This window comes from Morone saxatilis, unplaced genomic scaffold (assembly GCF_004916995.1).
Source record: "Morone saxatilis isolate NCDOM2014 unplaced genomic scaffold, NCSU_SB_2.0 Contig7, whole genome shotgun sequence".
Classification (NCBI taxonomy): Eukaryota; Metazoa; Chordata; class Actinopteri; family Moronidae; genus Morone; species Morone saxatilis.
The window spans coordinates 10,432,560-10,460,096 of record NW_023340246.1 but is presented as its reverse complement, the minus strand read 5'-3'; the positions used below and the strand labels follow the sequence as shown (position 1 = coordinate 10,460,096).

Here is a 27,537-nt window from a genome sequence, read left to right as displayed (position 1 = left end):
GGATAGTTGTACCTGTTTCCAGCAAAGTGGCGTCATTGTTTTGGTACAGAAGGAGAGAAAATCATTGTTTTAGACATGGTCTTAGTGTAATTGAACCGTGCTTGCTTTCTCACAGTACTTGGCAGAGGCCTAATTGGCCTCTTGTAAATTCTCGTCTTAATCCAATTTTAGACAGAACAGAATGAGTCATTACAGTGCCTCATTGGAAGTAAGTAATTATTAAATAGATCAGTTAGTTTAATTAGGTCATTAAAAGATCACATGCTGTTTTATAAAGAGTGTGCCAATTATCTTTACAACAACGGCTGGAGCAACCCCTGTAGTGTCTCTACAGTGACTTTATCACCTTGCATGAGCATGCCTCATGAAGAAGAATCAGATGAGCGTTTGTTTACTTGTTTCACTGAAAAGATCCTCGTATTCAGGCATGAAAACTTGAGATTTTAGTTATAATGGTAAGTTGATCCAGTGTAGACAGATGTCTGTGACAACACTGGATTGGCAACTTCAAATGGACATGTTAGACAATGAGACATGAAAAACTAATGCATTTTTTCATTTGAGTTTTGGTTTAGTTTCACAGGAACATATTGCCTTATAAGAAACATTCTGCAATTGCCTCCCTTGACTTTCTGCTAGTTGAAACTGGCTACTACTGGTTTTGGTTGAACGTGACACCCTAAAATACTTAACTTTACAGCTCCAGTGTATAACATTTAGGATGCTCTATTGGCAGAAGTTTAACATTAAATCAAGAGATGTTCATTGTGTATTAACTCACCTGAAAAAAAATTCGTTGTTTTTGTTATCTTACAATGAGCCTTTTACAGACTACAGACGCTGCCATGTTTCTACAGTAGCCCAGAACAGACAAATCCTGGCGTAGTTTCTCCTTTGCGGTTCGAAGGGGAGGCTGAAGCGAGGGAGTTGCAATCTGCAAACTGCTCCTTGTCTGCTGGATGGTTGTAATAGGTAACTGTTTGCCTTTTTAGTTCACCATATTAACTTAAAGGGGTTAAAATGATTACGAGCTTGTTTCTGCTGCCCCCCAGTGGCAAAAAAATCATTTAGGTTTAACTAATTAATATAAATTTAAATAAATTCAAATGATACATAGTTTCAAATACATAAAAACTAGTAATCTGTGATACATATTCAAGAGCCTGTTGCCCACCAGCCAAATGTTATGCAGAGCAGACAGCCTAATCCAAAATGAAAAGAAATTTGCAAGCAAAAGATCTTTTCCCAAATTAATATGCCACATAGAGAGCTATGCTTTAAAAGCTATTTTTAGCTTCTGGAGACATTTAATATGTGTCCAGGAGCTGGTCCAAGTGTTTGTCTGACCTTATAAATCTATTTTCCAGCAACCAACACAGTCTGAATCTGTGTCTCGACACTCCGGGGGTTTCATTGACCACACAATGAAACCTTAAGCTTAAGCCTCATGATCTATAACATGCGTTTCGCCAACAAAAACAGTCTGATTCGGGTCTAATTTCCACACCATTAAAAATGAACAGTGCTTTTGCTGGTTTAATGTTTTCCTATGTGGTCAAAGTTCTAAGTGTCACTAATGAGGAAAGTTTGTTATCACATAATCCAGGTCAGTTTCCAAAAAAAGAGCCAAAATGAGGATTAACATCAAATAAATTACTGGTTTGTCTATTTATTGCGTTCTTCTCTGGGATTTGGTGTTCTGGCCTTTAAACATAACCTCCTTACAGTAAATCTTTGCTGAGATGGGACGTACTGAGACACTCCTACACAAAGTCTCAGTGTGAGATGCAGTCTGGGATTATCGCCAGTCTCACCCTGTGTTGTGGTTCACCTTCGTGAGGTTTCTGTCAGCCATTCACGCTTGAGTTTGCAGCTCAGTCATGGTGAGAACTGCAGCTCTGTGGTGTTACATCTGTTATATTCCTGGAACAGGATGGCAGCTACATTCCCAGTCGTGAACATCAGAGAAAAGAAGCTTTTGGCAGACAAAGGTAAAGATAGAAATTAACTGACAGCATTCCTCTTGGGATACATAAAAATCGAACTGGAAGTCCTCACATAGCCTACCATCATTTATCTTAAACTGAATCATACCGTCCAAGCGTTTTTCATTATTTTTGTCCATATCCGCCTCAACCAACTGCTTATTTCAACATGATGCCTAATTTTTGCATCTGGACTATAGCTTTTGACAAAGTATCTGGTCTTTATGCTTCAGCAGCAGAGATAGCATCCAATTTTATGCCTGTCAAGTCATTTTGTCATGCAAATGAGATGGTTTGGGCATGAAATTAATAAAATGGCAAGCTCCAAGGGCATCTGTTGGGCAGAACTGGAATCTGAACAAGCACAAAGTACTTTTTGTTTTTAATTTTCTCTGGAACAGTAGTTCCAGAGAACAATGGTTGTGCTGTATTTCTTTTATTGTAATAGCTTAAATATAATCCAAAAAGTTTTCTGGTAGTACAGAAAAAATAAATTAAATCACCTTGATCACCAGCAGCTTGTCAGTATGTGATGGCCCCTTTGGCGGCCTTTCAGTCAAAAGGAGTTGTGGCTTTCAGCAGCGATAAGCTCACATAAAGCTGGAGCTCATGCATGAAAATCTCAGGCTCAGCAAAGTCATTCATGACATGCCACTTCAGGCCCTCCAGATGGAGGGGGACACAGGGATCAGCGAGGGGGTTACACTGACTCTCACATGCAAAACCTCATGACCCCCATGCTCATGTCTTCACACATACCCTGGTTGTTCCCAACTGTTTACACAAGTTCATGTGCAGTGTGAACAGATGACAAAAGCATTAGGACAAAAATGATAGAGAGGGACATTTGAGAAAAGGAGGAGAAGATAATTAGTCCATGACATTTTCTGGTTGGGAGTTTGATGAGATCTTAATTAATGAGTTAGAACAGAGGCAAACAGCTAGCCTGGCTTTGTCAGAAGGTAGACAATCAACCTACGAACACCTCTAAGGCTTAGTGATTACACTACATTGTACGTGGTCTGTTTAATCTGTTAAAAAGTTTAAAACCTTAAGGTAAAAACCTCAATTTGACGTTTTATGGGGGATGATGTGCCAGACTTTCTTCAAACATAATCCATAGTAAAATGGCAAAACCAACCAAATAGAGTACAAGGTGTTAATTAGTATGCTTTAGAGGTGTTGGTATTAGGTGGCTTTTTTATTGCCTTCCAAGACAAGCTACTTTATTCTCCATTTGAAGTCTTTGCGCTAAACTAAGCTAATCTGCTGCTGGCTGCAGTTAACGGATAGATGAGAGTGGTGTCAGTTTTCTGATCTCTCTCTGCCCAGAAGCAAATAACCGTGTTCCCCAAAATGTCAAAATATTCCTTTTACATATCTGTCAATGCACTGTGTGTGTGTGTGCCATCAAAAGGAATACTAAAACTGTAGTTTTTTTTAAAGCAAGTCAGATATAGGGGACACCGCAGGATATCCAATTTTGTTAAAAGCTCTCAACACCTCCACAAAGCTTGAGTAACTTAAGATGTTTAAATACCCCACAGTGACGCACACTGCATGCAAGTGCAAAAAGATTGCCGGTTCAGTGTATCTAAGCTTCTTTATTGCACATGCCTCATCTTGCAGATCCTTCCATGGTTCAGTGAGCGCTTTAATACACAATGTACTGATGAAAGACCTGCTTATCCTGTGTTTGACTGACAAGTCTTACCACAAGAGAACACAAGAGGCCATTGGTGAGATTTTATTGTGACGACAGCAAATTATATGTTGAAAAAGTAACACATCCAACTTCTTGATTGAGTGTTTATTTCCAGTACTTTTGTGAAGAGCACTAACAATAACCCATTCAAAGTATCATATCTTACCAAACCAGTTTTAAGGTATGTTCCAGTCAGTTACAGGCTTAGTAACACAAGATCAAGTTGACATAGCAGTTGTTTTCTTGCCAGGTGGCATTGGGCCTTACTGTTCAGGGAACGCTGCAAACTTAGACAATGGCAAAGTATTGTGTTTGTACAACAAGCTAATCATATAATGCTGGAACCGTCTGAGCAGTAGTAGACACAGATGTTAACCTTGTCATTTCAGTGGTTGTTATAAGAGGCAATCTGCACTGTTGTGGCAAACAAATTAGATGTAGTGTGTGTGTGTGTGTGTGTGGTTTATGTGATTATGTTCAGATTGTGTCAGGACCACAAGGAGGGGCGTCTTAAACCCACAAACTCCTTTTCCTGTTGCATGCTCTACGCATTGGGACTATATGTGACCCACATTTCAAATGCAAACCCCCACAACCAAATAAGAAAATAAGTAAGGAAAAGTTATCTCCAATGATATATCCCATCATAACAGCCAACATAACATAAGGCTCATTACAAGGTCCACATAATCAAGTCATTTGGTACACACACAGATCTAGGTGAGTTATAATTCAATGTTTATCTATGAAACTAAACCATGTTTTTGTTTCAAACAGACATGTCATCTCAAATAGTTACTTTCAGGCTGGAACTCAACAATTAGAGCATAAAAAGAGCAAAGCTCCAACCAAGAGTAAAATATGTCCTTATTTATAAGAATCAAACTTCAGCAAAGGACTTCAGCCAACTAGTGCAATTTGACAATCATTATACAGAATAAATCATTTCCATCATATTCTACAAAGAAAGCAATGTTTGCTAAATTGATACTACTACTCGCTAACTCAAATACGCATCAATATTAAGGCATCTTTTTAAAAGCACAAAACATTTCGATTAAGATCCAGGATGTGTAACAAAATTGTCCAGATGTATGCAGTAAAAATATATTCAAATATTTAATCTTTGCTTGTAGATAGAAACTTGGAAAGTCCCAGCAAATAGCTTGGGAGTGCTTTATTTTATATTTTAGTTTAAAAGTATTCTGTTTCAAGTCATGATGGCCTAGAAGTCTAAAATCTGCTGCGGTTTTAAGACAGAGAGGTTTCTGTATATAGCTGCCATGTATAGTTTAGTGGCAAAAGCACTTTATATGTACCTACTACACCCAATTATTTTCTTTCTAAATGATATACATTGCCTAAATCTCTCTCTTTGATTATAGGGACTGTAAAACAGGGTTTACATCAAGATTCATCCTCACAACATTGTGGTATGCACAAAGGATTACAACACTATCTAACATATGGCCATGGCTGGCATGTTGCAATGGAGCAAAGATAGTATAAGACAGGCTGTTTTGTTTCCAGGATTTCCTGCCTGAAGGGTTATCGCTGCCCCTAGCAGAGCGAAAAACGCCGAGAGTTAATATTCATCTTGGTGACGCCAATGAGCCTCAGCGGGGCTGAAAGGCCGAGCCCTGGGGTGACCGGACATTCACACAGCAGGTCCGACAGCTCGTCCCGCTCCTCGAGGCCAAAGGTGGCGTCATTCAGCATCCGGCGATGCAGGTGGCACGTCTGCTCTATCTTCAGCTTGTGGATGTCGTTCCGGAGCCGCATGAGCTGCCTCGCCAGCTGCTGGTCCTGCAAGCGCATGTCTGTCTGATGGAGAGAGACAGAAAACAGTGGTGCTCAAACAAGCTGTTGATTTTCTTATTAGAAATTACTTTTTGGGTAAAGGGTGTAGAATTTATATTATATTCCATTTCTGTCAATAGATCCTCTTAAATGCTACACACTGGACCTTTAAAGGTGGGTCATTCTGGAGAAAGATAGTTCATTGTTGAGTCTCATTGCCACGTCGTCCAATACTGACGCCTTGGGTTATGGTAAATGGAAAACAAACAAAGTGGCTCGGAGAAAACCACACAACCCAGCAGGTGATGCTGGTGCTCCCAGGTCATGAAATATTTGTTGAGTCTCATTCCCACGTCGGTATTTGACGATCTGGGAATGTGACTAAATAATTTAGAAAAATATGGCAACTTGACATAGAAATTCTTAACAAAAGGCCTAACTTATGTTTCGTGGCCTTCCTCAGTGGATAGAGTGACTCAGTTGATCACGTGATAACAGATGGTTGCACATGATTATAAAAAATCTCAATGACAACTGAGCAACTACCTTCCCGGAGGAAGGCCATAAGATGTGGTTGAAAGCTTCGGAAACAACTAAGTTGTGTTGACAGTTTTTGTAATCAGTATCCGAGGTCAAAAATGTACTTTAAAATTCATCTGGTAAGTTGCTGAGCACATTTGTTGTGATTATAAATAATGACTTGATTAAAATCAAAGAGCCGGTAGACTATCCAAAGTGAAAATGATAACAAATGGCAAATATGGAGCACAGGCTTCAAGAATGAACACTTTGCATGATATGTGCGGTCAAATGTCTGCACGTTCTTTAAATGAAAAAACTTTGATGTACTGTAAATAACACAATATATACCAGTTTGGACACAGTGAATAGGAAAGTATTTCCAAACGTTTGACTGGTACTGTATAGTGTTGTAAAATATACAAATTACTGTTGGTTCTAATCATAGGCATTTAACTTCATCTTCTCATCTAACTTTTGGCAAAAAAGTATTTTTCACAAAATGTCGAACTATTCCTTTAAACACATTTTTTAGGATAATGCTGAACTGTTTTATTTCTAAGTATGATTACAGCAACAACAATTAACGCATAGTTCACATGATGTAGATTCCTGGGAGGTCCGTGCATTCAGTCCTTATTGTGTAACAAAATCCAAAAAGAAAACTCACAGTGAGACATCCACAAACAAGTTTCTCATCATAAGCTCTCTCAGTTTTATCTCCTTCGTGTCCACTGTCTATGTGCAAACGTCTGTGCAAAGATCATAATCATCCCTCTTGTCCACTGTCTATGTGCAGAATGTTTGTGGGTATGATTCTGCCTCTGACAGTGCCTCTTTGCGTGCTCAGTGCAGGCTTATGAACCGCGGGTGAATGTGCAGAGTAATTGAGCAGAGTAAAAATGATTACACTTGCGGAAACTGTGTAACAAACGTCTGATGCAATTGCCTGAGTCCCAATCAATCTCACTCGCTAATGTAAATTGGATCCTTCTGGCCGGTAATTGGACATTGTGTCCATTGTTAAATTCTAATTAGCTAGGTAGCAGGAAGTTATTTTTCTATTCTGGCCTTTAACTGCAAAATTATAAAGCTCTTAATTAAAAATGTGAATCAAAGTGTGTACTTGAATCTCAAGTATCCAGAGGGTTAATTGTCTGGACAAGATCTTTTAAAAAAGGGCTACAAATACGAAACAAAATAAAACCTTTTCAGAGATGCCAAACTTATTGCAAACTGCTACATAATCCAAAGATAGCTGATAAAGTTGTACATTGTAAAGAATTGAAGCCACGTCTCACCAGTTCTCTCCTCAGCCAGCTGAGAGCTTCATCGATGTTCCCGAATCCCTTCAGTACACCTGATGGCAACTTGCACTGAAACACACCAGAGTTCACTACAGCCTCTTTCCCTTCAGGCTCCACTTGGATCGGGCCTTTTCCACTTCCTGGTTCTCTGAAGCTTTCTGCCTCCAGCCTAGCTTTCCACTCCAGGTAAGAAGGTCTCCTGGTCTCCAGTCTCAATTTCTCTGTCAAGGCCTTCAAGTTCATGAGATGGTCATCTTTAGGCAAATCCACGTCTTCCCCACTTTCTGCTTCCTCCAGGACACAAGCCCCCTCCACTATAATCTGAGGGGCTGAAGGTGCGTCCATCATTAATCTGCTTAATACAAAAAGCTCTCTAACAAATGTGTCAAAATAAAAATAGATAAAGGTATCTGTTCTTCATTGGTGGCTTCTTTCGTTGTCACAGTTGACCATAGTCGTGTGTTTAAGTCCTTTGTCAGTTAAGTCGGTCTTCGAAGGATTTTTAATGGATCCATTGGCGTTTTAGAGGCAGATCGTCTTTAACACTGTAGAGAGGAGGACACAAGTTATGAAATATTTTCTGTCTATACCACCAGCCACCATAATCCAAATAACAGACAAAACTAACACGGCATCTGACAAAAAGGCTACACCTCAACTCAGGCATGACAGGCTCATTTGTATAACAGATTATATCTCAGAAAGACTGAATAACAAGTAGGCTATAATTAAAGTTTACACTCTCGCTCCTTCATTCTGTAAACCGATTTAAACCGAGGGAACACACCTCTTGGATTTCCATGTAACAGGAACAAATTGTTTCCATAGCAACGACACAGGGACTGTAAATGAATCAGCAATTTTCCACCTCCTGTCCTCAGGGCTTATTGCCTTAACCAACCTAAGGTGACAGGCGACTGGCAGTGGGGCACAATGGCTGATAGTGTTGCTCTTTTACAGAAACCCTTATATTTACAACTTCTATCTACATATGTGACATATGTAGATCCAGTGCTTGGTTTGTCCATTCTGGGCTACTGTAAAAACATGGTTCAACATGGCAGCCTCTGTGGAAGAGGACAGACTCCCTCTGTAGATAAAACTCGCTCATTAACATAACAAAGACACAATAATTCTTATTTTCAGGTGATTGTGAAACAGAATGTTAAACTCCATTTCTGCAAATAGATTGACCTAAATGTTAGTCACTGGACCTAAAATCATGTCAGCATCATGGTGGTGCCCTGTAGGGGAAAAAATCAAGAGATTTCTAACCGTAGGATTCTTCCTCTGGTGACCATGAATCACTATTTATTCCACCCAGTTAAGAAACAGTGGGGTGAGGATGAAGGCCCACAAGATCAGGAAATAGAGTCACAAACACAATCCTTAAACCTCTTAAATGATATAACAAACACACACTCCTAACAGCGGCAGCAAAAGCAGACGTTCTGCCCAGTGTCCTCTCACAAAGTCTTAAAGCACTCAATAAGTGGTTAGTGCTCACTTATTCCATAATGGGCACAGCAGACCAGCAGTGAAGTCACTGTATCTAATGATAGGCTTGGCTGTTTTGCAAGGTAAAATAGGCCTCTCACTGTGCAGAGTAGCTGACTTGTGAATGCCCGGGAATGGATCCGCTACTTATTCTCTGAAGGAATCAGTGTGTCTCTGGAGACCACATTGTTAGAGGAGACCAATGAACGGGGATGAAAATCCATACCACATGCATTTTTAAAGAGCAATGATCCTGCATGTACAGTAAGGAGGTTATTTAAATTGTGAATGGGAACTGCAGAGCCAAGATGTGGGGAAAAGTGTGTGCACATTTATTTATATAATGAGCTGTGATCACGGTTATAAAGAAATGAAGGATTTAAAATAATAACAGCAAAAAACCCCAAACCAGCCTCTTGTTGGCTGCTTGATCATTTAAGAGGCACTTTCGGTGACCTCAGCCACTTTTGAATAGACCAGCAGGAAATGTTTCTCTTAAGGAAGCCAAAATTTACATCCTGAATATCAAATGCAGCCTGGGGCAAATACAAACATTGATATATCTTTTGGGGAGAAAAAAAACATTTATTCCCATTTATTCAAATGTCCCAACTGGCGCCTAAATCACCAAACATCCCCCATACATTCCTCTGGTTTCAAGGCAGCAGAATCTGACTGCTCACCAACATCCAGTTGCAGTGTTGTCACACCAAGAGAATTTAGTTTGTGCGTGTTGGATTCTAAGATGCCAAAACCTGATCTGGTTTATGAAGTCTGGCTCTTCTATCTAGAACATGCAGGAATGTCTACATAACAAACATGACCGCAGAGTACCTAATCAGGCTTTAGCGTGTATCTCGCCCATCTACAACATAACAAAACTCTGCGTCAGTTCCATTCAAAGGTGTTATATTTCAAACTGGAGGGTTGACTATGTGCTGATCCCCAGAGCAGTCTGTGGAAATATGAGCATTATTATCTATAGAAATCATCAAAGAGATGAGTAGCCTAACACACAAGCTATTCATTAGGGTAAACACCCAATTACTGTGGCATATTGGATTCCTTTGTTATGGCAACAGAAACTTAATAAAATAGTCTGTGGTTTGAAATATGGCACATTAACAGCTAAAACCAATAACAAATAAAGAAAAAAACCCACAGGGGTATCAACAGGTGTATTTTCCCTGTTCATTAGGAGGGACACATTTGAATAAAATACTCTATAACATAAACATGATTATTTCTGTCTTAAGCCTTAAGTCAGAGTAGCAATGCTGTGTGGAAATACTGTTGCAAGTTAAAGTCCTGCCTTTAAAATATTACTTAGGTAAAAGAATAAGCATCACAATATACTTAAAGTATCAAAAGTAAAAATATTAATCATGCAGAATGGCCCATTTCAAAATAAAGTTTATTCAATTACTTTATTACATTCCTGAATTTTATTTTTTGATGCATTCATGTGTACATCATTTAAATGTTGCAGCTGGTAAAGATGGGGCTTATTTATGTTTAACCATATATACTGCAGGGTAGCTAATGAATTTCACAGAGGGATCAATAAAGTCTTATCTGTATCCATAATTATACAAACAGATACATACTGTTATATTCTGTAACATTAGAATGAATCTAAATAAAATAAATAAAAGTGTACAAGTGCCTCAAAATTGTACTGAAGCTCATCATTTGAGTAACTGTACTTAGTTTTATCAAGTCAGTATTACATAAGAGGATTTTCTCTCAATTATCATTTTTTATGGGTGAAAACATAACATCAACACAAAATGTAGCCAATAACAATAATATAATATATATAATAACAATACAATATAATGCCTTAATTCCACCTTCTTCACTTGACCTTATTCTAGTCTTATCCTAGCCCATAAAGGGGGATGTCGGAATCTAAAGTTGTGCTCAACTTTTTTCTTATTCTGTTCATGTTTCCTGCAGCCTCGTGTACCTCTCACCGGTTTCTTCAGGAAACAGCCTAGCACGACATCTCTACACAAATAATACCACATTAAAGCAACAGAAGAAAAAGAAAAGAAACAACGAATAACCCGAGGGATACAGCGTCCACGTGAGCAGACAGTCATTTTAACCTCCTCTGGCTTTACTGACAGCGCGCTGCACGCTGGGACACTGCCGGCATCATCTCACACAATTCAAACTGCGTGTGGCTGGTTTACCTTCAGCGGCGGCAACAGCGGTCCAACAGGGAGTCAGTCTGAATCCGAGCAGCCACATCAGCGGAGACCATCTCAAGCCCTCTCTCTCCCTCTCTCTCTCCGATATTAGCAGCTCCGCGGTTCACTTGTTTTTGAGCAGAGACCTACCGGAGGAGGGGCGGGACGGCTGCGTCAGGTTCTGGTTGCTTGGAGACGTCCCGGGAATCCCTATCAGGCTTCCCTGCCGCATGAATATTAATGTGCGTGCGCCACGGACTGATATCTAAGCATTTATTTTCGTTCAACAAAATACAACACTTATAAAACACGAACAATACAAGTGGATAATAAGTATAAAATGTGAAAAATGCAAAACATGAATACAGACTGATTCCACCACAAAGTTTTCACTGGTTACACATTTCATCCCTTATGAAAGTCACAATAGTAAAATCTGCCAGAATAAATACAAAGAGCTCTTCAAATGTGGACATTTTACAGCTTCCTGATGCACATGGATAACATTAGGGATTGCTGTAATAATCAATAGAGGTTTTAGATCATGGAATGTGAGTTTATAAGAGCTTAAAATCAATAAATATAGATAACAATAAAGCATTTTGTCTGTTCACTTCAATATAACTCGTGGCTTAGTGCTGGTTGTCTGCTATGAGTCATATCAGTGCAGGGAGCCTGGAACATGCCAGGGAATATTGATTAATGTAAAGTCTAGTCAATGCTCATGTTAATGCCCTCAAACACCCAATGTGTTCAGGTCAGGTGAGTCAAATAGCAACAGTCTTTGTTAACATACACTTACATACACACTTAAAGGGCATTATCATGTTTCAGTCCATTTTTATGGAGTTTTAGAGTAAACGGTTTAAATATAACCCATTTTATATAACAGCCGGGCACTCTAAACACACTGTGATTGTCATATCGCTTTGTGTTACATTCTTATGGCATGGACTGTAAAATAATTTATAGTTTAAGTACTGTGCTCAAACTGTGTGGAATAAAATGTGTGCAAGATACGCTAAGTAATATAGGGTCCCAAACCAGCCGATAATAACAGCAACCCCAAACCATTATTACTAAAAGAAATATGGCAAAATCGCTTAAAATGTGAAACGCAAAGAAATGTGGCTTACAGCAACGAGTGACTGTATTGCTTGCACTTTGGTTTACATTCGTTTATTGGGCAAATATTCTAGGCCGGGTGGGGGGAGGAGGGATTGTGTGTGTGCTGTGGCTCTGCTCTCCTATATTCATATTCTACCAAAATAATGGAATGCAACCTGAGGAACCTCTTCAAATTTAACAAGTGCAACAAGTAAAAGCCGCAGTCTGCACAACACTCACAAGTTCAACTAAACACACATCAAAGGGTCCAAAAACCCTATGTCAGCAACAGTTGTGGCAACTATTTTTGTAATCCATGTGTCAGCACACATGCACCTGAATGCTCGAAGGTCACATGGAATTACTTTCTAGATGAATCACTAAAAAGACAATAACACAAGTTAAATCATTTATCATTTATAGAGTCATGTACTATTTTAGATCTTTTTTTCCTCTTCTATGTCTGCTTCTAAAATGTTGAAAATTTTTTTAATTGGGAAGTCAATCAGTGTTCAGACTCACTCGCTCAACCTCTTATATTTTGGAAATCACCTCCCCTACAAAAAACGACGTCAAATCGAAATAGATTTCATAAAGTGAGTTCCTCTATGTCATCATCGAACGAGGTGATGGCACGGACGGCAGGTCTGCTATCTGCGACGTGTAGGGTGTTCAGGGAGGATGACGGAGGAGTGGAAGACCCTGAGTTGAAGCTGAGCAGTCCTTCCCTTCTCGGACGTACTCCATTGATTGCTGGAGGACTGTTGAGGACCTCCATCTTATTGGTGCTCGCACTGTCACCAGCAGGTGTTGCCAGGGCACCAAATAGCTGCTGCATGAGGCTGGACTTCTTGTCCTGCCCCACTCCTCTTTCCGTCTCCTTGTCTTTCTCCGTCTCCACCCCTCTGAGACTAAAAACACCTATTGCTTCTAAAGCAGAGTCCCTGTCATCCATGGGCGGAGGTGGAGGGAAGCCCGAAGAACCTCGGGAAGCAGAATTTCCAAAAGACGGTGCGTAGCTTCCGAATGCCAAGTCGTCATTGGAGATTTGGGAGCGTAGTGCTCTCCTCCCCACTCCCGTTGTAACAGCTCCACCCTCTAGGCCTGATCTTCTCCTTCCACCTTCCCGGCTTCCAGCACCGGCGCGCAAACTGGCCGACTCCTCTGATTCCGTGAGGTTAAAAATGGAAGAGTTGTGATTCCTCTGCTCAGGAAGACGAGGAGAAGGATGGTTACTGGTAAACTTATTGGACTCAGAAAGACTAGACTCAGCAAACATGGTGTCCTGGGCTCCGTGGTCTATTTCACGCATCTTAGCCAGCAGCTGCTCTTTTTTGCGACGCGCTTCCTCTGCTGCTTGCCGATTGGCCTGAGTATCCTGGTTCCACCTCTTCACCTCTTCCTGGACAAGGCCGACCTTCTTGTTGTTCTCTTCCTCCTGGTTTAACAGAGAACTTGTCCTATTTCTGTCTTTTTCCTCTTTTTCTTTCTCCCAACCTGTGGACATTAGATGAAGCCATTACTGGTGCTCTCTTGTGCCTTTACTACTTTTCTCATTAGTGTTTGTATACACTCTGCTTAGCTTACCATCTCTGAGCCTCTTTGCCTTCTCCTCAAGAACATTTAGCTCCTGATTGAGTTGCTCTTTCTCCTTCACCACCTCCTTCTCCTTGTCGCTTTCTTTCTCCCTGTCTCTCGTCTTGTGCTGTTCCCACTTTTGATGCCTGTCTTCAGTCTCTGCCTGTCTGTCCTCTCTGTCAAGATCCTGTTGACACACATTGATTGAAATGCAGAGGCAAACGAGATGAATGACAGTGACAGAAGAGGAAGTGTGGATGTTGAAGTAAAGTGAAGTGGAGTCACTTCTTCTCGTACCTTGAGTGATAAGTATTCGTCAGGTGCCTGTTCGCTGTACTCATTGGCATCGGCGATGGCAGGGGGAGGAGTGGGGAAATCCAGACTAGATAGCCTGTCTTTAGTCTGCACAGCCTTGGAGCTGTTCCTGCTGGGAACTGTGTGAAAGAAATGAGGTAATTTTGATAATCCTGTATCAAACCATGCCCAATAACTTATGAGAAAAACTAATTTAAGTATATACAGTTCACAAATGCACATGCATCATGAACAGAAGCCCATGGTTAGGCCTTACCTTTCCGCTTTGTGCCACTGTCAGTATCTTTTTTTGGTGAGGGTTTCATCATGCGGTTGGCATAGATGTTCTTGGCATCCAGTTCTCTTTCCTTCTCCTGATAAAAAAAAAAAGAGTGAAAAAATGTCATACAATAAGCAATTTGCTTTTTATGCACATATCATGAATCAAACAGACAAACAACAATTCAGAAAGATGTTTAGAATTAAAAAGAAAGTACTGTATTTTGCAGTTATTAGTACTGTAACTGTCATTTGGTGTTTGTTATGTAAATAAATGAAATATAAATATTAAATAAAGAAAAGGTTTTTTTTTTTAAATTAATAGATTCAAGTATACTTTCAACTATTAAAAGTTAATATATAGCTCCATTTTAAGTTTGCCTAAGCAATAAACAAAGTCGTTCTTTAATTTCACTATAATGTCATTTTTTGCTTCTTTCTAAAGTTAATTTTTGCACCGGTATTGGAAAAAACCTAAACAATATCCAATGCTCCTACTTCACTGTAAAGTCTGTTCTCAGTGTCAGCACACTGGCAGCTTCCAGTTTCTACATCACACTTGTGTAAGTTGCATACTGGACCCCTTAAAATCTGACTTTCAGTGAGCACAGAGAAACTTTCCACTTTTAGCAGATGAATGTGAAAACATCCTTCTGGTGTCAAACTGCACATACGTCTCTCTGCACAGTGAAGCTCAAACATAGGTAGGAACAAGAAGAAAAACGCATTTTTGAGTGGAGGGGGATTTAGTATATTTTTGTGTATATGGACCTTGAGTTTATTGGTCAGTCGTTCGAGCTCCTCCTGCAGAGTCCTGATCTCCTCCTGGGCACTGATGGTCTTCTTCCTCTCTGCAGCCAGCTGCCTCTGGTAACTGCTGTTGCTCAGCTCCATGCTACGCTCCAGCTCCTACAAACACACACAGATAAACAAATGCACTTTACAACTGTCGCATGACAAAAAGGGAACTCAAGTTTGATAATAATTTTCCATACATACAAATTTGATGCAAATGAGCGTGTGTATTGCGTATTACCTGCCAGTGATTGTTTATCTAACTACGGTATAGCCTTGTAAACCAGACACCAATAATTTGTTTGAATCTATAAGTCACATTTCAAAAAGACATCGAAAAGATTATGTGGTGAAATAGTCTATTGTAGTGCAAATTCTATCAAATCTGAAAACTGCCTAAACTCCTCTATGCTTGTGTATAAGGTGCTGTCATTCTACCCACTTGAGCTTTATAACAAATAAATGAAATGTAAAATAAATGTACCTTAATCTTTTGTTCTGCCACTCGGGCCCGTGCCTTCTCTTCCTCTAGCTTGCGGCTTAGCTCGTCTCTGGCTCCCAACTCTCGCTGGTCGACCAGCTTCTTCAGGCGCGCGATGGTCGACTGACTCCTTAGAAGCTGCTCCTCGCTGTCCTTCAACCGCCGCTCAGCTGCCCGTTCCCGCTCTTGGCTACGCCTGAGCCGCTCACGCAACACGTGGGTCTCGTTGTTGTGGCGTGACAGTAGCTGGGAAATCTCGCTTTCTGTGTCATCGTAGCGATGCAGGGCTTTCTCTTGACGTACCTGAAGCTGCAGTGTGGGAAACAAGAAAATCCAATTTTAGGGTGCCACAGGGTGTTCAAGATTTTTAAAAAGATCAATTACAACGTGATTGATTTTAAACTTAACTAGAGGGTTACGTCTACCTGTCTGAGAATTCGATTCTCCTTCTGCAGCTCGTCAGTGCGCTGCTGCAGCTCAGCGAGTGCGTTACGCAATTCATTGATCTTCAGCAGGCGGGCTGAAAGCATCCTCTTTGTGACCAGGTCCAGGTCTTTAGGGGGTGTGGACTCCTTACTTTGTGAATGCACTCCCCTGCGATGCTGTTGGGTCAGGGGTTGGCCACCTGGACGCTGTGGGCGAGATACACCCCTGCGCCCCACACCGCCTGCAAGGTAGAAATGATTTAAAGGTAAGGACATTTAACACCTTTACAGGCCATTACTGAAGCACATGGATAAGTGCACTAGTAGGGAAGAATATAAATGATAAATATAAATGTTGTTAAATGTTTTTTATAATATTCAAAAGTTATTGTGTATAACAACTGAGTTTGTGAATCAAAGTTCAGGAAAAACCTGCTGATTCAAATCTGACTCCATGTTTAAAAGAGAGGATTTCTGTCCTTAAAATCTGCCTTACACTGCCATCACCTGGACAGTACAGCACATTTAAACAGCAAGGGTTAAGTTTGATTCATTCATTCATCCAACCATACTTCCTCACTTCCTTGCTTTACATACCTGTCTTGTAGAGGGGGTTGTTAGAAATCTTCTTCGCCCGTACCCCTCTTTGAGGGATAGGGGATGGAGTCCGGGACTGGGAGTATGGTGAGAGCGACCCCTCTGAAGGAGACTCATTCTCATAGTCCTCTGAGTAAAAGGACCTACTACTTCTCCGTCCTTCTCCATCGGACACCTGGTCCCGGTCTGGATCCGAACGCCACGTTCGCGTTTTCGATCTACTCTCAGAACAGCTGTCTTTTTCAACCTCGTCCTGGATCTTGTCCCTGAAGTTCTTTTTCTGTTTTTGATTGGATGACTCTTGGGAATCTTTCTTTGAACTCCGCTGCGACTGCCGACTTTGACCGACATCCCGGTTGTCCTCATACGGGTCAGTTATGCTTTCAGATTCCATGTTGTCACTTTGAAAAGAAATGCTGTGTTGAATTTAAACACAAAAAGCAGGAAAGAAACATATCAGACTTTTGAATGACATGATTTTACAATTGAACAGTAACAGTGGCTTCCTTGTACAGGATACACCTTACCTGATTTAACAGACTGGCAAACTGACTCCTGCATTTGTACTGTGCAACCCAGAAGGAAATTCTCAAAATTCATCCAAAACAGTTGGCTAGGCCGAGTGGTTTCTCTCAGGTTTTCCGTATTGTGTGTCTTGGTCACTAAGCGACAACACACAAGGTGGAATTTTCCATGAGGCTGAATGATGTATGATATCACTATTACACACCACTGCTGCTACATACAAAATGCTAGCCTGCCCCCTTCTGCCCTGGTGACTTATTAAACACACACAAAGAATACAGAAAAAGGGGAGAAAATAAAATAGAAGTAGTGTTCAGGTATTCTCAGCTGATATTTTTATTCTGCTTATTATAGATTGTGTTTCATAAAAATATATATTCTACCACATATGTGTTTGACGTATGCACAGCTTTACTATATACTGTAATAAACCTAGAAATCTTCTGACATTATTTTGTGAGTAAATTACAAATGGAATAATTATGAGATTTCCCCACAAAATGTTCTAGTCCATGTGTTAGAAACATAAACAAAATGAAAAAGTCCGATTGTATTTGTTGTTGTTGGTGAGGGGAATGAACACAGAATTCAGCTGAGGAGCCTGTATGCTCTTTAATATTTGCGTTAATGACATGTAAAGGTCGTGCAGTCATCCGGCTCTCTGATCAGCCCTGACAATAACAGAATCACTCCATGGGCAAGTACTATGGCAACACCAGTACACACAGTGGCATCACCATATATGGAAGAGAGCATAATTGTAGGTCAGGCAAGACAGAAAGGTCCTCCAGCTGAAGACAATCCGCCTTCTAAAACAGTAAAAATTGCTCTTATGTAATGTTTGTTCTCCTCTCTAATGATTATGAGGAAAAACAGCCTACACACTCATAAACACACAGTAATGAAGACTGTTCATTCAAACTAATTTACCTCCCAATTTCACTGCCATTACAGTGTATGTGTTTTTTGATGACCAAAAAGCCATGATTTAATTCTACAAATTGACACTCACCATACAGGTCACATCATATCCTCATCATCCCCGTCTTGAGAGCAAACAGAGGCGTGTTATCAAGGGCTGACTCCAGCTGTGGCACAAACACACCAGCTCCCCCGGCTCGCTCTCTCTGACAGGAACAGGCTGGATTAAAATGGACCGTCTGTTGTTGACAGGTGCATTGTTGTGAGACTGCCTGCCAAGTAAAAACAACAACAACAACGAAGTGTAGCTAACAATACCTAAGTACCAGTTTATATTATATTATTTTTTCATACTGTCTTTATACTTTTCTGTCCACTTTGCTGCTGTAATATTGGAATTTCCGCCACCTGTGGGACCTTACATTAACAGCCGCACATATCTTATCTTAAAGCCCATTACACGTCTCACCAGGACATTTACTACTGGTGTGAGACATTCTCAAGTAGAGGGGAATAATAAAGTAGGCGACAGTCCACGCAGCATCTCATCGTTGTGACATTAGCAAACATAAATGAAGGGTTGTAGTTAGAAAGCTGGCGGAGGGCTGACTGATTGGTGGCTTATTATGCTAGCATAGCAACTAAAACACTACCATCAACAGGTGAGATGTGTTTGAACGTTACCGCCCGGTGTCTACTGGCACCAACCTGTCCGTTCCCCGCGTTTAACAGTGACTCCTTTTAAATCTCGCCGGCTCTGTCCGGTTTACGCTTCACTTTGTAGCGATTACGAGCTTCTTGTCTGGACTCGGTCGGCGAGTGTTAGCGAGAAGATAGCTTCAACTACTAGCGAGCTAGCGCGAACTTTAGCTAGCTTAGCAACCGTCACAGCAACCTATAAAACGGCACAGTCGACCGTCCTCGTTTAGAAACAGTCACGACTATTGTTTCACAATGCGCCGTCCTGTATTTATCCACAGAATAGGAGGGAGTAAGTTACTCCTGGTCGTCAGGGTCGTAAGGATAGTGTTTTTGAGGTTAGCTCCAGTCCTACGATGACGCCGTACCATGGCAACCGCAGCACTCCCTGCAGTACCCCTCTACCACCACAGTGGCGCTGTAGTCGGTGTTGTGATTGGGCGTTATGTTAATAAAGGAGAATTTACAACCCTGGCACCGTGTTTGCTTAGTGTTAAAGTCATTACCCTGCGTTGTGATAGTCAAGGCTTTTAGGATGTGTGCAATGTGCATGCATACAATGCTTTGTGTTTGATATGTCATGAATTATGTGCAACGCGTGGTATCTGGCCATCTGTAGCATGCAATAGTCCTTGCATCTGCTTATGTGGTTTATTTATCTTTGCTGTGCAATGCATTTTGAAATTGAGATGATGTTTTTAAGATAAATGATGTGCTGCATACAGTCTGTCAGCTCTTTTATTGGCAGCAGTATGTACTGAAATGCATACCTCCATCAATGGTGTATATCCTATTGCATTTTCATCTCTATCTGGACCATTGACAGTATCTGGACCTAACTGCAACAAGAAATACACAGTGATAAACAGTCAGTGGATACATAGCCAGCTTTTTTAATAGAAGTGCAGCTGAATCTGAATCCACACCACAAGCTGATTGCCTAAATTCACCATATCTGATGGAAATCTGGGATATGCTGAAAAGTAAAAAAAATAAACTGGACAGACCAACCTACCACTTACTTCCCCAAAATGCTGCCAGCATCCTGAGAACTACATTTCCCTGTTATCAATCCTCAATGCAGCCACCTGAAACTGGCTGGGGAGGTTACCTGCGTCAAGTTGCCGGACATAACCATAGTCAAGCAGGAGTAGACGTAGAAATAGTTTTTCTTTTCAAAATAAACAAGTAACGTTTGACACTAAAATTATGTTTGTGTGATCTACGTGAAGGCAGATGATAGTGTACAGAAATTCCCTGGAATGAGCCCATTAATAAAAATAACCTCTTTAATTGACCAAATAATATTTAAGTGTGCTTGGTTGAGAAATAGAGACAAATCAGAAACCGAGATCTACACTTAAAAGTACACACATAACTATTTAAACAACGGTATATTTATTTGGACGTCAGATTTGGTCCATATCCCCCCCCTCCCCCCGAGCAATCACGTTGTCTGTTTTGTATTTATTTTGAAACAACGACCGGAAGTGTTTTATGTGATGTCTCCTGTATGTGTGCAGGGAGGATCGGTGAGCGCCACAGTCGGCAGAGACGCACGCTGTTTTATTATCATGCCTCAGTTTAAATGTTGGAGACGCGTGTGTTCCCTCATCTGAAGCACAGCCTGTAGTTTAAAGCCCCTCCTTGTTATTCAAAGAAATAAACGCGGGTCGCTGCCAGCAGACAGTTTGTTTGTCGCCTGTCTGACATTATTTTGGGGATTAAAATGGTCATCAAGGTTTACATCGCCTCTTCAACTGGCTCTGTCGCGGTGAGTGTTTGCAAATGTTTTCAAGCTTGCATGAGAGGAATGCAGTCATATTACAACATTTTTAAATCTTCAGCTCGCAAATCCGTGTTTATTGGTATTATGTAACTGGACTGTGAGTGTTGGCGGTCATCGACTTCAGACTGTTCACAAGCAGTGAAAGTAATCAGCATCATTCAGACAGGTAGGCAGGTCACTCCCTGACTAAGATGCACGTTTTAAATTAGGTTTCTCGTGTATTCGGGGCAATGCATGTGTCGGTTCAGCCTGTTACAGTTGGGTTCTATATAAATAATGTTATAAATAACAATTTTCCCCTCCTATAGGTAGAACAAAGTGCGTATTTGATGTGCAAACAAGCCAGGATTGGTCCATTTACACTCCCTCAGGATGTTCAGTGGTGGACAAAATAACAGTAACACCTTACTATATTAATTATGACATCAGAAATGAGAGTTGAATCCCTAAGATTTACACTTTTTTGTGACAGGAGATCCTGTGATATTTGACATATACTCAGTAAGAGTAATGTTACTCCATAAATTGACTGTAGCAATGTTCTCTGGCTTTTACTTTTACTTTATCATCAGGAGGAGCAGGTAGAGGTGCATCTCTAGATCAGTGCTTCTTTCCTTTTTTTGGAGTAAAGCTGTACAGTAAGCTGAACATTTTCTAGTGAGCTGTTCGAACAAGTGAGCATTAACAGTGTTATGCAGAAGGGCGTAGCCTACTCCAAGACTGATTTACTCTATATGTCAGTGTCCTTCATTAGAAGATCATTTACTATGGCTCTGGTGTAGTGCTGTAAAGATTAATTGACTTGTGGCTCAACAGAAAATATATATTTTTTTATGTTGTATATTGACTATCTTTTGAATTGTTTATCAGAAAAAATACATTTAAAGGTGTCACACTTTTCCTACATTTTATAGATATTACAACAAATCAAAAACATAATAGACAGGTAAATCCACTATGAACATGTAATGGTTAGTTGCAGCCCCCTTCATGTAGTCCTTCTTGGGAAACCAGACACATGCCATTGAGAAGACCCAGCTGATATAGAGTATGAGCAGAAAATCATCAAACAACACTCCCGCGTGAATGCTTTTAGTCTTCAGTAATGGAACCAATGAGTAATATATTTATTTTATCATGCTTCATCCGTGGAGGAGGGCAGCAAAATCTTTGAGCGTTTACAAAGGAGTTATTTTTAATCCTATGACACATACATTCAAAACACACACTCTCTCTCTCTCACTCACATATACACAGACAGACACACAAAGCACAGCTCCGCATGCTTGAATAGGTCCACCATTTAGGTCAGTTATCCGAGTGTGGAGCTCATGTGAATGTAATTCACTATGAATGCTTTTGAATTGAGTTACAAGTGATTGAATAAAGAGGAAAGGTGAGGCTGGATCCCCTCGGTTGATTTAAAGGGAAATGAATGTGTGCAAGTCTTACAAAAAGAGAGATACTCTAGCAGTTTGAGACAGAAATGCAAGAAGACAATAATACTGTGAAGGTCAGTGGATGAATTCTAGAAAACGGACAGGAATATGTGAGCAGAAAAAGACACACTCAAGGGGGAAGTAATAATCTAAACACTACAGTGTCCCCATAATGTGAGCAGTTCACAGCTTAACAACAGCAGATTAATGGGGCGGAAAACATAACCACAAGATGAATGAAGTGCAAATTAGGTTATCCCCCCACCCCACCCCCACCCCTCCACAGAGGATATGTATTTTACATTTTGTCGCTGTTTTTTATTTATTCCTAATGCCTTAATGATCTTTATTTAATTTTATTAATCACCACAACGTATCGTCACACTATCTGATCTAAGAAAATATTGTGTATTTAGATTGTATAGTAATCCCTCCTCTTAACAGAATATGTGCAATGCAAGTTGAAAGTACATTGTAGTGCTAAAGTTGAGATAAAATACAGTCCTGTTCCACCACCTTTTAAAGAGGAGTTGAGCAAGGCTTAAAAAAAAGAAGGCATTTACTCCTTTATTAGAAATTACAGAATCTATGAACATGCTAATTTTGTTAATTTCTCAAGTTGTCCGGTTGGACACAAGATGTCTCCTACTTCACTGCAAAGTCCATTCTCAGTGTATGTGCACTGGTGATTTAGGTTTCTACATCATACTTGTAGAAGTTGGATACTGGACCATGGTTGACTTCCAAACTATTTGTCACAAATCATGGTCATTGGCCCTGCCCCTAAAATCATAAATAGATTTAAAAAATAAATGTGAAAACATCCTTCTGTCGAAACTCTCTCGGCTGGCATGGGCATTCCTGCACAGGAGAAGCGTCAAACATCCAACTGGTGGAGGAACAAGGGAAAGAAACCGATTTGTAAGTAAGCGGACAAAATTGCTTATATTATCCCAGCAGACAATCGAAAAGGTTTGTATTATCTTTCATTATATAGCTAGCTATAGTATACCCTACGTATCATATTCATACGTATTGAGGATTATTTTTTCATGTTTTTTCTTTTGGTTGTTTGCACAGTGTTCTTTGTTATTTGTTTTGTCCAGTTCACAAAATCTGTTCCTTGTGTCCGTCTCGTCTGTGTCCTACAACTAGGAAAGATTACTGCTTAACCTTCAGTTCACAGTCCTACATTTCAGAAACGTGCCTCTCAAACGAATGCAATTGCATCATTGGCACTATACTGTAATGGAGTTATTTGTCTTTTAATCCGTACATGCACACACACCACAGCCACACACACACAACAACAAGCACACACGCACCACTACACACACGACACACACACACACAAATCTGAACCCACGACCCGGCGCTGATCATGGGCGACTTCGGATCACGTCACCCTCACAGGGGGGCACCTTCTGGTTCCACCTGTATTTGAGACTCATGCTGGCCTGCTTTCTGGGCCTCAGGGCAGGAAGGTTGGTACTTATTCTTGTTGAACTAGGTGTTTGAGACCGCAGGACAGTGTGAGTATACAGTATAGACTCCAGACCAGCAAAATTGACAGGTGCACAGTATGGGGGAGTTTTGTGTCTTGAACTTTGACCAGAACACAACACTTGGGCATTTTGCTCTTTAAGAGTCTCTCGTTTAACAGTTGGTATCCTTGCACATTCATTACGGATTCATTGTGATTCGCAGATAAAGCTGTTTTCATGGCCACACACCAGGAAGATCCCTGTAAAAAGGTTACTTTAAAACAAGGATGTTATACGACACCACACCCAGAACACAAGATTATCTTTGTGTTTCGCGCGGGTGTGTGTCTCATAAACAGACTGTCATAAGATACAGACCTTACTGTCGTTGAATTTTTGGGTTAAACACAATAGCTCCAGTTTGTGGCCATCATTGAACACAAACAACTGCCGACAGACGCTGGTTACAGGGTGCGTTTGGATAGATACACATACCAAACGAATCAGGAATGGGATACCATTACATTCTTTCATCATTTAGTCTACATTTTTTGGTTGTTTGCTGTCCCATCAACATGAGCAAGAATTCCCTAAAACATTCGTTTTTTACGGGCACTGGGAAGGTAACGGATGATTAGGTAGTTTCAAGCCCCCAAAAACATAAAGCCCCTGGGATTTCGATAGTTAGCTCACACTGTCCTTCCCCCTAAATTTTTTTGAGATAATCAGCCGGCCCGTTGTGTGATGGTAGATGGAACTTTACCGCCGCTTATTCAGTATATATATCTGTTAAGTCCAATATGTGATGAGAAGGTAATAAATAAATTATTAAAATATATTTCTTGAAAAAGCGGCAAACATATTCCGGCTTTGATACATGATGCTAGTTTATTTGCTAGGTTCTATAGTGGCGTAATTCCTTCTATAGTGGTTTAGAACATATGAGGACAGACGGGATAGAGACACCTGACAGTTGCAGGTCCTGAGACCATTTGGGGATTTGTGGTCTCATTTTGTTTATGACGCTTTCCTGGGTCCGTGGGGAGTTTTGCTGTCATCTAAAATGTATCCTTGAAAGCTTTTTTTTTTTTCTTCCTCAGCAGTTCACACAAAGCACGTGTGCACGACTTTCACTCCGCAAGCTTGTTTCCCAGAACACATAGGACAATTTCACTAGCAGGAACAGTTGCAATCATCCTAATTGCACACACAATGGGAAAGAAAACATGAAACATCCCTAAGGTGTAATTTATTTTCAAGAGAACTTGATGATTTTGGTTAATTTCTTGGAGGCCCTGATTCCCGCTGATCCCTTTGACTTGGGTTGGATTAACGGTCATACATACGTGTATAGGAAAAGTGGTGTCAGCATTTACGGATTTTAAATGCTGGTGCCCACATCTCTGTGCCGCGCACTACATGCAATAATCTGCCGCTCTACAATTCGCTGGCTTGACCATTCTCTGCGTCTCCACCTCTTTTTTGCCCAAACCAACCCCTTTACCCTTGCTTTTCTTTCTTATGCTTAAGTTCATTTTTTTCTACGCTGCTTCCAGGTAAGAGCTCCAGCGCATCACAGCTCAGGTGGTGTTTGTTAGAGCCAAGTCGCAGCATCAGCTTCCAGGGAGCAGTAGACATTCACCGATGTTGGGAGGAGCAGAGGCTCTGGATGTTACCGTAAATCCCACCAAAGGACAAGCAGCCCAAAGAAAGGCAACCCAGTGCCTGCCGCAAGCATTTCTGTCAATGGAGGAGTCGGTAGCTGTGGGTATGATTAGATGTTTCTCTACAGTTTTTAGTAACCATACACCACGACACAGCACACCACACCACCACGACACACACACACACGACACACAGCGCGAGCCACACGTCGGTGTGTGTGTATACTAGTTATGCACTGTCAGGTATCCTTAACTATTTACTATATATATATATACACACATATATATTGTTTATGTCCATAGGGTAGGTCTGTGGTTGGAACAAGTGTTCTTCAAAGGTACAAAATTAACTTTTCATCAGTTCTTACCAAAACACATTGCATATATTCTTATGGATAAACGATTAGTTGAATGCATTTCCAATCTCATGAAATATGTGCAAAGGCCTTTGTTGAAAGTTGCATCCTTATACTATACACACTATACACTATACTCTGGAGTCGAAAGAAATATTCATCATGTCACCCTGTGCTCATGGACATACTGATGAAACATGACTTACAAGTAGTCCATGGACCTACAGTGACCGCAGTGGTTAAAATCTAGGGTACTTCTAAAGTCACAGTGAAATGGTAGTTAGAGCATCTTTTTATTCTGTATTGTGATGGATTTCTGTGTAAAACAGAATATGTGTGCAAGGTTTAGTTGCAAGAAAGATTTGAAATTAAATCCTTGATCCGATCAAGTGTGCGTAGCTTAGCAGATACATAGTTATGTGGAGCTGTAGCAAGCACCGTATTATTGGCCTCCTTCACTCGCATTGTTACTGTAGATCAGGAGGTGGGGGATGAGGGAGAAATTAATAAATTGTACCTCAGCCACATTCTTTGGAAATATAAACATGTTTTGACCAACTGAGATTCAAACATACTGTTCCATAAAATCTCTCTGTTAGCTACTATGACCCTCCAAGCTACTGTCAAGTGTTTTATATGATGGGTGTTAGCTAGTAGCTCTAAATCACATGTGATTGGGTACATGCATGTCGCCAAGTTCAAATGAGTCATCAACAACATTGTAACATGATTTTGATACAGTAATTTAACATATATAACACAGGGACACAATTAATTTTATAGGTGGGGAATATTAGATTGAGTTTTAATAATCTAAAATTATTGTTAATGCTAAAAATGGTTATACCAATAATCCACGCCAATGTAAGTCAGTATCAGGTTGATCTAACTCTGCTGGAGAGTGAGTTCGATCAGTTACTGCTTCCCAGTTTATGTCCTCCGCCTTGCATGCTACTTTGTAATCCTGTCGTAATCCAGTTTCATGGATGGAGCAGATTATCTGCTCTGCCTGCCTTCACTCTCACTGGCCAAGGTAATCCAACATTACTCTGCAATGTCATGGCCATTGAATTATATTAAAAGCAGCAGCAGAATGACTATTTGGCAGGGATGTTTACAACCATCTTTCAGACTTGTAGAGATTATGTAACACTCAACATCCTCATGTTTTTGTCTTCCCCCTCAGGACTATGAAGACTTCTTCCAGTCAAAGGAGAACAACACTGTGTTTGCATTCCTTGGGCTCAGTTCCCAACCCTCAGTGAAAGTAAGGGAGAGTGTATCCGCACTTTGGCTGTGTGGCACAACATTAATACATACATTAACAACTGAAGACAGAGACACAAAATGCTGTCGCTATTGTATAAATCATACTGCCAAAAACATTTGCTGTCAATCCCAACTTCCTCAAACACTAAACACTGCACCATTTCTCCACAGTGCTGGATCAGCAGCGCTACTTTGTACAAGCTGAAACTTTTGATTTATATCTTATTAGTATTCCATGCATAAGCTTTTTTTTGGTAGGGAAAAAAGAGTAAGTCAGTAAATCCCATACATCTAGATTCAGTGGACTCCTCCCCTTAATCTGTTTTACAAATATTAAGATTTACATGCTGTGTCTGCCAAAGATCCTTTTTAGAATTTGATACAATACACAGTAGAGTATCATACTGGAACTGGATTACGTTGGTGCTTCTGAAAGAATACAATAATTACAGGGACCAAATGTCAAACATGAAATGATCTTATTTCCATTCATCACTAAAGAGTATTCATTTGATTTCCCCCTGGTTGCATCCTTTTCCTGTCCCTCCTCTAGAGGCTAAGTGGATAACTCAGTTTAAAAAGATCAGATTACATATAAACAGCAGGATGTTGCAGATACATGCACTATTGGAAATGCTCCTGTTTAGCATACAATGTGTTTTCTAGTACAGTGGTTCCCAAACAGTGTGCTGCGAGGAAAGTTCAGATGTGCCGTGGGATTTTGTGAGAATGATACTATACAAATTCTGAATTAATTTTAAATTCACTACATCAGTATTTTGTAGGCACTTTGTAGTATAATTTTACAAAGTTTCAAATTAATACTT

The 27,537-nt window shown here is 40.4% G+C and overlaps 1 protein-coding gene across 3 annotated transcripts; it reads right to left on the bottom strand.

Annotated features, from left to right (window-relative positions):
• Positions 1-3,730: 3,730 nt before the first annotated feature.
• On the bottom strand, positions 3,731-19,086 carry fam167ab (family with sequence similarity 167 member Ab). Of its 3 annotated transcripts, XM_035679205.1 has the most exons (12): positions 18,719-19,086; positions 18,102-18,282; positions 17,092-17,226; positions 16,565-16,980; positions 15,968-16,209; positions 15,546-15,851; positions 15,038-15,175; positions 14,265-14,361; positions 13,991-14,127; positions 13,703-13,880; positions 11,012-13,612; positions 7,668-7,861 (listed from the first exon to the last, which is right to left on the bottom strand). In XM_035679205.1, exons 4-11 carry the CDS (start codon positions 16,956-16,958, stop codon positions 12,705-12,707), a joined length of 2,400 nt encoding a protein of 799 aa, XP_035535098.1. In that variant the 5' UTR covers positions 16,959-16,980; positions 17,092-17,226; positions 18,102-18,282; positions 18,719-19,086; the 3' UTR covers positions 7,668-7,861; positions 11,012-12,704. The 3 variants fall into 3 exon arrangements, with proteins under 3 accessions (XP_035535100.1, XP_035535098.1, XP_035535099.1); XM_035679206.1 differs by lacking the exon at positions 17,092-17,226; XM_035679207.1 differs by lacking the exons at positions 13,703-13,880; positions 13,991-14,127; positions 14,265-14,361; ... (5 more) ...; positions 18,102-18,282; positions 18,719-19,086 and adding an exon at positions 3,731-5,514 and having other exon boundaries at positions 7,311-7,861; positions 11,012-12,707.
• Between the last annotated feature and the right edge of the window lie 8,451 nt (positions 19,087-27,537).